Below are 10,472 nucleotides of genomic sequence, written 5' to 3' on the forward strand. Positions count from 1 at the left end.
TACAAACAAAAGTGTGTGTTTTATATTTTACGTTCAATTAAAGTTTACAGATTTTCAGAATCCAATAAATTGCATAAATATGTAAAAAGAGCATGAGAGTGAACAATGATATAAAGGAGATACGACACGCTGTATAGTATACTTATGTGGAAAGTAAATCACGAAAAAAGGTTTAATTAACATCTATGACTTGCATAAAACTTCAAAAAGTTTGTTATATCGCAAAATATTACCTGAAATATGCACTCATAATCGTACTGGAGCATCCAGAACAAATCTATTATCGCCTTATTTTTTCAGCGAGCAAAGGCCCGCGTTGTGTGGAAAGCACTTCGCCTTAACAATGCGCCCCACAGAATAATATATAATACCCACTTAACGTCGCTCTCCCACTTTGCTTCCATACAAAGGCGCATGTGATGAGTATTAACAGGCATTCTTGAATTACGCGTCAAAGGCTTCACTCCGCTGCCAATAAAGGGAACGATGGGAATAGTAATGGAAAACGTGAAAAAAAGGCTGACTATACTCCAGCCTATCCTGCCGTATGGGGTCATAGAGCCATGGGACGATTTGAACCCGCGACTCTACCACGCCATCCACATTTACTGGCTCAAGTTCTACGGGATGTGGTACAACAACGCGTCCCCCAAAACCATCGTTTTCTGGCTCCAACTTATATACACGGCGACCGTTTTATGGCTCGTATGTTTTTTGCCCGGCATCGGAGAAGTCGTTTATTTGCTAAAGCGAAGGGGAAATATCGGAGATGTCGCTGAAGGGTAGCCGTATATTTCCACGTTTACTTACAATATTTTGTTTGCTGTGATCAAGCAGCAAGTGTATTAGATAAAAGGGATAGGATTCGCTCCGTATGAAATAAATCTTATTTTGTCGTCCTTATTTTAATGTTCGTCCATAATAGTGTCTTTTATCAAACAAAGTCCAGCTTTATATCATTTTACTATTGTGAACGTAACTGTAACATAGACATAATATTTTTCACTAAGATCTCTGTTGCAAATATTGAATGAATTGTAAGGTGCTGAAGTGTAACTTACAGAAGTTTTGATTGCAGATTGTACTTATTCCTCAGTGAAATGTATACGTATTTCAAAGTGGCTGTTTTTTGGTTGAATAAGGATAAAGTTATAAATCTCCTGCGGTATCTGTCTTGCGAGGAGTTTAAGCCGGTCGAGGCGGAGCACCGGGAGATTATACGGAAAAGTATAAAGGCGGCACGCTTCGTAATGACATATTACTCCACCATGTGCGTCGGCGCGGTCTCAGGTAATACATAACAATAAAGAACCACAACAAATAAATCCATTCATTTAGCCCCGAGATTGCATGGTAAATAAATACAGAGCTTGAAGCTTACCTACATCACTTAATTTAGTGACTGAAAATAGATATTCCAACAACTTTATAAATCTACTAGAGATTAAATTAGTTTATCAATTTAATAAATTCTATTTAATATTTGTATAAACTTTTCTAACACGAAAAATAGGGTAGGGATACTAATTTATATTGTGTTTAGGGCACCTAATGAATTGTTTTGATATGAATATTTTAATTCGATATGCCATGTCTCTATACGTGTTCCAACAGTAAAATGTAATCTATTTCATGAGATAAATGAATTTGGATCGAGTAAATACGATTATGCTGAGCCCTAATAATCTTAACTCAAATTGTGATTGATCGTAAAACGATTTAAATCAATTCACATTGCGATTTGCATTTTTATTGAACTGCTACTTTATAGACGGTCACAGCTTACTTCGGCGACGACTGACTCACTAAACTGCTTTATTCCAAACTTTAATATAACCAAATGTAGAGTTTTCGTAGCGCAAAAATACATTTTCTTTCCTTACCAAATGTGTGAAAAGATTCCCTCTTAAATCTTTAAATTACTTATGTTATTTGTACACTATATAATATGTGTAAATAGTTACCCAAGATCCTAAGATACAAGTCAAGTACTTTATCTAAAACATACGACATCTACTTGCATGAAACATATCTCGATAAAAAAGGGATGTATTGTACATTTATTTATGACGATTTTATTAAAACTTTCAGTCGGCATCATTATGCCATTAACGGAGAACTTCGACATCCTGCCGACAAACGTGGAGTACCCGTATTTTGATGTATACAAGTCGCCGGTCTACCAAACTTTGTATATTCATCATGTAAGAACCGCTTTTCTTAGAACTTTAACGGGAAAGAAATGTTTCCCAGAAGAGCTTTGTATTATAAATACTTTGCAATGTCGCGATAAATATGCCGTGAGTTTTAGAAACTCAACAACTTTTTAATTTACCTATAAAATTATTTTGACCGAGCCGCCTGCGTCTTCTAAAAAAGCTTCAACCACACCAACGCGTGCAGATCGCGCCGGTGATGGCGATCAGCACATGTTGGTGTAGTTGGAACATAAGTGCGTAGGATCTATATCCTAGATATAGGTACTTTCTGCATCAAAAAATAGTATTCATAATCAAGAATTAAAGAAACTGAATGTTTGAAGTCTCTACCCAGCTTCAGTTATTGCTTCGAATATTCCAAGCTATACCTGTGTAGATTTCCAACACAGGTTTAGTAAATAAAAAACTTACCCTGGGTCGCACCATCTTACTTCAACATGCGTATGTTTGTACCAAATTTGATTTATATTTTAATTTATAATTGATACCTCCAGGTATATTACAAACCAGCGACCTGCATTATCGACGGTGTCATGGACACAATATTAGCAGCGTTCGTGGCTTCAGCAAGTAAGTTTTTGCCGGCGCATTGTCATTAGGTACATAGCATGTTTCAGTCAAAATTGCAGTCATTTCACAAATCCATTACTTAGCTGTGGCATAATTTAAAACTTTTATCGACATAAGACTGGTTAAAACAGGGCTAGAAAATATCATTTGATGTATATCAATACTAAGAAAATAATTAATGTAGGTAAAGTCCTACTCATTTTCTATTATTGATAGGAAACAGTCAATTCGGCTACAATAATAATACAAACAACACATCAATTACTCAAACATACTGATTAGATCGGTAAACCTATGACATTTAGATTTTGGTCGAAAATAGACAATGTATGTAGGTAGAGTCATTATTTAATTTCTTCCATGAATCTAACTAAAAACTACAAACGTACACTCATATGAGTATTGTTAACCCAAGCTGCATTTAGAGCAAACAGTTTCGCTAAAGTTCACTCAAACAGCGCTACAACATACCACAGCTACCACCAAGTTCAATCTAAGCTAAGCTAAAAATAAGTTATTGAGCGGATTAGCCGTACCGCGGTCGCAGCAAAGTCGTAGAATGGCAACACATTTTCACGCTAAAATTGGGTAATGGACGAGAAAAATTGTAATATTTTCCCATTACAGTCGGCCAAATAGAAATATTGGCGTTTAACTTGCGTAATTTCGACGTGGTGGCGGAGCGGAGGCGCAAAAGAGCCGTCGCCGAGAATAAGCCGAGCGCCGCTTGGACTCAAGAGCGGCACATTCGAGCGGTGCTAAAAGACTGCATTTTGCACCACAATAGCATTATAAAGTGAGTAGATAATGGTGTTAATATTACTTTCACTGATATCGCTAATTACTAAATTAGTTTTTAGATTTTTTTCCTGAATTTAAAGTACGTACTCGTGCAAAACGTTTTCTCCATTTTTATTTTGTTTAACCTTGTTAAAACACTATCGCAACGTCAAGATCATTTTTTGTACTTTTAAAAAGTATTCGACGCAAAATGATTCGATACCTTTGCTCTTATACACCTGGCATATCGGCATGAGTAAGGTAGATAAAGCGAGTGGAAACATCGAAATCGTTTTGAGAATGGACAAAATCGTAAATGGAGATTCAGTCGGCTGCATTTGCAAATGGCATTGTTACTTGTGATGTGTAATACCTTTGGTCCGATAAAATACCGGCATTATTACGGCTGAGACGGACGGAGCCGAAGGTCAAGGCAGGGAGAGAGGACTTCATAACGTTTGATATTTACAACTTACGTAACTTTTATAAGAAATTAAATATATATTTTGAACACTTATATATAGCTTCGTGCATTTTTACGATATAATTTTATATACCTAGCTTACTCAATTCCTTGACCGACTCGTGTATCTATATGAAGTAGTAAGTTTTGGATTCCAAACATCAAAAACGGAATTTCTTCTCGGTATTTTATCCCTTTCAAAGAATTATTTCCTTAGAATTTTACTGGTAGAATTTTTTGCATAGACTGATCCTCCACAACATTCCATTCAATCCCAATTTTAAATCTTGGGGCAAAGATTTCCTAAAATCCCGTCTTAGTCCTGGAGCAATCACAACACGTGAATGTATGAGCCACTCAAAGTTTCTTATAATAGTTCTTTTTTATTTTCAGATACGTGTCGATGATCGAGAGCACATTCAGCCTAGCCTCAGCTTTACAGTTCATGTTAAGCGTTATGGTGTTATGCCTGGTTGGCATTCAGTTTCTATCGGTATCTAATTACTAATATTAATACTTTCTATCTATCTAAAGTTTTAACGATATTTAAATTTCTGTACGAGCGCAGTCCTAGTCCTACATCACATAATATTACATCCAGTCAATATAATGGAATGTCCGATGAAGGGCACCAAGCCATTCCCTACAAACATATCTCTGGGTACAAATACAAAGGCATGTATTCAGCGATGAGCGTCAATATACTGAAATATTATGCCATTATCTCTTTCAGATTGAGAATCCATCCAGCCATCCTATGCAAATAATGTGGATGGCAATTTATTTGACCTGTATGTTGATCGAAGTCTTTATTTTATGCTGGTTCGGCGATGAACTGATTTGGAAGGTGAGTTTATTGTTGCCTTATAATTTATATTATAAGTAACGTCTAACTCATATACAGAATAAATTCATTCAGACTGATATCAAAGCTATGTACCTATGTGTTGATGTGTATTGGACTACAAGTATACGTTACTATTTAATTAATTAGGTTCCCGTGCGAGTATTCGGAAGAGACATTCTTAGTTTCCTTTTCATTCTGTATTAACTTAGAAGCTTGGCAGCTTTTATAAGTAACATCAAAGCTTAGTCAAAGAAAAAACGGGACGACATAGTTTTATGCAAACATTTTTACTTAAATCTCAAAAAGAATGTGATGAAATATAAAAATGAAGACTGTGAAGAGGCAAAGAGATATTCTTTGAACTATGACAAGGTGACTTGCTATTAAAATTCTTCAAGTGTCCACCTTTTCTGCAATTTAATGCCAAGCTAAGATGGGGATTTATAATAAACAACAATAAAACACTAGACACTTAAAAGTATCTTCATTTTCATTATTCATAACTGAACATTGTACACCAAGTATTTGTTTTTCGAATTTAAAACCTATTCCCGATTTCGGAGTTTAGCGACAAAAGCTAACTTGATAAAACATTGTTAATTGTTTTGATTGTTTGCCGTGAATCTGATTAAGCAATCACGGCAGTTAAAATATTAATTAACAAATAGATAAATCAGCTGTAGGTATTGCTTTGTAAAAATATCGGAAATATACCTACAGTTGTAATCATTTATTACGCAAGTTCGGCAAATGCTTTACAATTTTACCGTTAAATATCTTGTCTACCCTAAGTTGCAACTTTGCAAAACCTTGAAATAGATTGCGACTTTTCTTCAGGGATATTTATTTTAAACTAGCTTGCGCCCGCAGCATTGCCCGCGTGTATTTTAGTCTGTCAGACTGTCATTATCGCGTGCGCATCCAACGATCTTTTTGTTGTTGCGCTCTTCTTGAATACAAAATGAAACAACGTCACTGTTAGCTAAATCAATGCTTTATTTACCAGCAATATATTATTTTATCATCTAGATTCACTCCGGAAAAATATTTTGCCTCTACATTTCCATCGCACACGTAACGTGAGAGATGAGAGAGATGGATAACGCCGAATACATCGAAATTGATTTGTGAAATAGGCTTTGAAATTCTAAACGGATGGTGGGTTGTTTTTAGTTTGAGTGAGTTTTAGAGCTCAGTATTTACGGTTGTAGAGCACTGCGCTCCGGCAGGCAGCTTTCGACGGGCCGTGGCTGGAGACCAATCATAAAACCATGGTTTTCATCGTCATCTTTTTGGAACGCTGCAAACGCCCACTCAGGGTGACTGCCGGGAAAATATTTACTCTTTCGCTGGACACATACACTATAGTAAGTTTGAGTTATATTCATCAACATCGTCATCATTTCGGCCATACGACGTCCACTGCTGAACATAGGCCTCCCCCAATGCTTTCCATGTTGATCGATTGGTAGCGGCCTGCGTCCAGCGTTTTATGACGTCGTCGGTCCACGTTGTGGGTGGTAAAATATATTAAGACTTGATTAATTTTTCCCTGATCTCAATTTCTTGGAAGATTGAGACGCACGTTCGAAGTGAAAAGAGCCATTCGTATCGGTTCTTTCAGTTTGCTTAAGAGCTCTTTCAAATGTACGTTTTTTCGGCATTTCAAGAGACGAGCTTACACGTGCGTTACATTTCACGTTCCAATAAACAGAACTTCATGTCTTTGGTGATAACATTAGCGCATCTAAGCTGGCATAGGATTTATTAAGTAATTGTATGGAAAAATCACCATTTATGGAGTTTTCATAAAAACAGCCGCGCACAAAGTGTCGTACTTTAATGCAACAGTCTTTATTACTGAAAACAAAGAAACTTTCTATAAATAATTTTACTTATATTTACTTTATACATTTAGATAGCGAATACGTACTCAAAAGAAAGCCACAGAGCTCAAATAAATAATACCTCTTAATGAAACCGCTTCATTAAATTTCCAGCTAATTAATTGGTCTTACAAAGCATTCGCAGTCGTAAGCAACATGAAGAAGTAACAACAATACCAAGAAAATCCATCCATTACTTAAAGGAGAAGTTCCAGGAAAAAATCTTATTAAAATTTTAAATTCACCGCTATCTTATTCAAAGAAGCAGAAAAGTGGTAACATTTTGTCACGAGCACAAAACATGCAAATAAATGTTAAAATGCAATATTGTTTGTTTATTTTCTTTATCTCCTCTTTTTCTGACGGCTTGTTAACGTCTCCTCGCGGTACTTATGGCTCCTTTTTGCTTACATTAAATAAATACACAGGAAGCTATTTTATTACCGCGACTTTATGACGATAACAATTTGTTTCGTACAAATTGTTAACTTTATTATAGCTGTTGCAATTCACGAAGACGAGTGAATTTTACATGTGGTGGCTCGCTACTGTTCGTTTTTCAAACGTTTTGATATACATTACACTATCGTTATGTGCATGTACACGTACAGACACACGTAAAGCTCACTCGCCTTCGTGAGTTGCAAGAACTTATTATGTAAGCTGCTAAATAGCAATAGAATGTACTTAAGCTAATGAATCACAAATTTATTTTCTTTGTAATTATGAGATTGTAACACAAAATGAAGAGAACATCCGGATATTAAATCAGCGGCTTTAATAAGGTAATGGTATTTGTTTTTGTGGAGCCCTTCATCAGCCCACGCACTATGAATTTTGCTGTAATTTTATTATTTTTTGGTAAGTAAAGACTTATTTTGGTACGTAGATAATTTTGTAACAAAAATGTGTAGGCTGGTGTCTTGTCGGTCGTACAATCTAAGAAGTTTGTAACTATCTAGTATCAATGAGTATGAGTGAGCACCTACTTAATAGGCTATTTTAAATTGATTACATGACGTCATCGCCGTTAACGCTTTCGTTATCACATCAAGATCTAGGAAAATAAAACAACATAAAATTAAATATGTTTTATTAGGTGGCAGGAATTGTGAGTAGGTGTCCCAATTATCATTTTCGTCCAACCCCGAATACCCACAAACAAAAGAAATGTAAATTGATTACATTCCCATGCAAATTGACGCAGCTCCCCGCGCCAATGACATAGGTCGAAGCACCCAATAAATTTCATCAGGCTTTTTATGGGAAATTCCTTCTGCTTTAACGAGAGTCTACTGCGAAATAATTGGTGTTACTCAACCATTTTAATTCAGATTAATAAAAAACGGTAATCTGACCACTTTTCTTTCTTTTGTAAAGAACTCTTTATTTACGAAGCCTTTTATAATCCTTACTTTGCTTACATTATAATTTGTAATAGAAATTCAGGTCATTTATTTTTGGCTTGAATATACCTACATACTTTAAAGTAGAGTTTTTGTAAATAAAGGTACAACAAGTCACAGAAAATTGAAATTCAATGTAAAGACATTGAAACTATTAATTAACTAAAGAGTTAACACATTTTGTTGTAAAGAACATTATTTACAGCATAATTTATCATACACTACAAAACTGTAACTGTACCAACAAGTTTTAAATAAATTACACTCAGCGTCCAACTTAACGTCACGATACCACAAACAAATGAAGACCAATCGTTATGCTAAAAGCAGATACAGCAGTCGTAACAACTAACTGACGTCATCAAGCTGGAACTATGGAACATGCAGCAAATAGGTGTTTCGTGAGTAGACTTTCAAAAGACATGACGTGAAGCATTCGAACTTGTTCAAAGTTCGCGTGTGAAATATTTCGAACACTCATTCAAGTTTGTAAGCAAATTATGGTTGAAAAAGCGGCCGACTTGTCTTATCTAATTATGTATTAACATAGATTATGTTTAATGTCAATCACTTATCATTTTAACATTATAAACAATGAATTTTCGACATTCTGTCGGCAGTTATTAGAATGGGGATGTTGCCTGGGTCAAAAAGCAAGAGTTTTAATTAGTCCGTCAGTTAACTTATTCAAACTAATGAAAATTTAAAGAGATAAAGCGCCCCAAAGTTCATAAGAAGAGGCCCGTGACGTCAACGCTTGCTTAAAAATGCCGCACGTTGTGACGTCGTGCGCAACTTCAACGCACCATAACTATGTAATTATTTGTTAGATTGACAAATAAAAATACAGGGTGACTGGAACTGAACCCGCCATAGCTAATACGCGTATAGAGGAGGTCATTTGCTAATTATTGAACCCTACTTTCTATGACTAAAGTTTTATAGTTTAGGAGATATGTCAATTTTTATACTTTTTTCAGATTTTTCCGAATTTTGACCTAAAAACTGCTTCAATTTTTTTTCTCGCATGATTTTAACCGATTTTTTTATTTGATACTAATATTGAATAAACCTTTAGTCAAATAAAATAAATTTCAGATCTAGATAATGATTCAATAACTAGTTACGAGCCGTCAAAGTTCAACAAAAGTACAAACCACGATAAAAAATTCAAGTTCGAATTCGATTAAAAAAAAAACTAATGGTGATAATGGATTGCCAATGATCTTAAAAATATCTCTACCTTCTCTTCTTTCCAATGATATATCACACGTAGTAATTAGATATTGAAATTGATTAAAAATTCAAAGTTTATGGAAGAAAATGGAGTAATAATACGAAAATTATCCATACAAAGTTTCTTCAAACATCTCATATTTTCTGCTATACTCCTTTTCATAACTATTTTTGTGTGGTTTTTGAAAAATGAATTTAAAAACAATAATCAAATTATGATGAAAAGAGTTTAAAAAAATTCAAAGTAAACTTTGTATGGATAATTTTTGTATTATTACTCCATTTTCTTCCATAAACTTTGAATTTTTGACAAATTTCAATATCTAATTACAACGTGTGATATATCATTGGAAAGAAGAAAAGCTAGAGATATTTTTAAGATCATTGGCAATCCATTATCATCATTAATTTTTGTTTCAATCGAATTCGAAGTAGAATTTTTTATAGTGGTTTGTACTTTTGTTAGACTTTGGCGGCTCGTAACTAGCTATTCAATCATTATTTGGATCCGAAATTTATTTTATTTGAATAAAGTCATATTTGATATTAATATCAAATAAAAAAAACTGTTGTAATCACGCGAGAAAAAAAATTGAAGCAGTTTTTAGGTCAAATTTCGGAAAAATCTGAAAAAAGTATAAAAATTGACATATCTCCTAAACTATAAAACTTTAGTCATAGAAAGTAGGGTTCAATAATTAGCAAATGACCTCCTCTATACGCGTATTAGCTATGGCGGGTTCAGTTCCAGTCACCCTGTATATGTGTCCAATATTTTTTGATATTAAACATTACGGACTAAAAAAATTTTTTTAGGCAACTAGCCTATTGATTAAAATGACGGAATACTGAAAATGATTTTACTGATTGGGCTGAATACTTAGTACAGACTACCCAATAGTCACGAAAAAGTATGTTATGATAGAACAAACGCGATTAACATCATTGTTATTCATAAAACAGTGTACTAATGTACTTCCTTTTACTATGAAGTGATTCTTAGTGAAGTAATTTTTATAAATAAAAAAAATATATTTTATGGAAAGAAAATAAGTAGGTAGGTAT

General features: G+C 34.4%; 1 protein-coding gene across 1 annotated transcript; it reads left to right on the forward strand.

The window, feature by feature from the left end:
* The first annotated feature begins 418 nt into the window (after positions 1–418).
* Or-44 (olfactory receptor 44) lies at positions 419–7,017 on the forward strand. The gene is made up of 9 exons (XM_028303836.1): positions 419–782; positions 1,079–1,290; positions 2,092–2,204; positions 2,714–2,789; positions 3,417–3,585; positions 4,426–4,525; positions 4,766–4,879; positions 6,091–6,246; positions 6,880–7,017. Exons 1-9 carry the CDS (start codon positions 487–489, stop codon positions 6,931–6,933), a joined length of 1,290 nt encoding a protein of 429 aa, XP_028159637.1. The 5' UTR covers positions 419–486; the 3' UTR covers positions 6,934–7,017.
* The last annotated feature ends 3,455 nt before the right edge of the window (positions 7,018–10,472 follow it).

The sequence above is a fragment of the Ostrinia furnacalis genome, unplaced genomic scaffold (assembly GCF_004193835.3).
Source record: "Ostrinia furnacalis isolate ACB-3 unplaced genomic scaffold, ASM419383v2 OfSCF1306, whole genome shotgun sequence".
In the NCBI taxonomy this organism is placed as follows: Eukaryota; Metazoa; Arthropoda; class Insecta; order Lepidoptera; family Crambidae; genus Ostrinia; species Ostrinia furnacalis.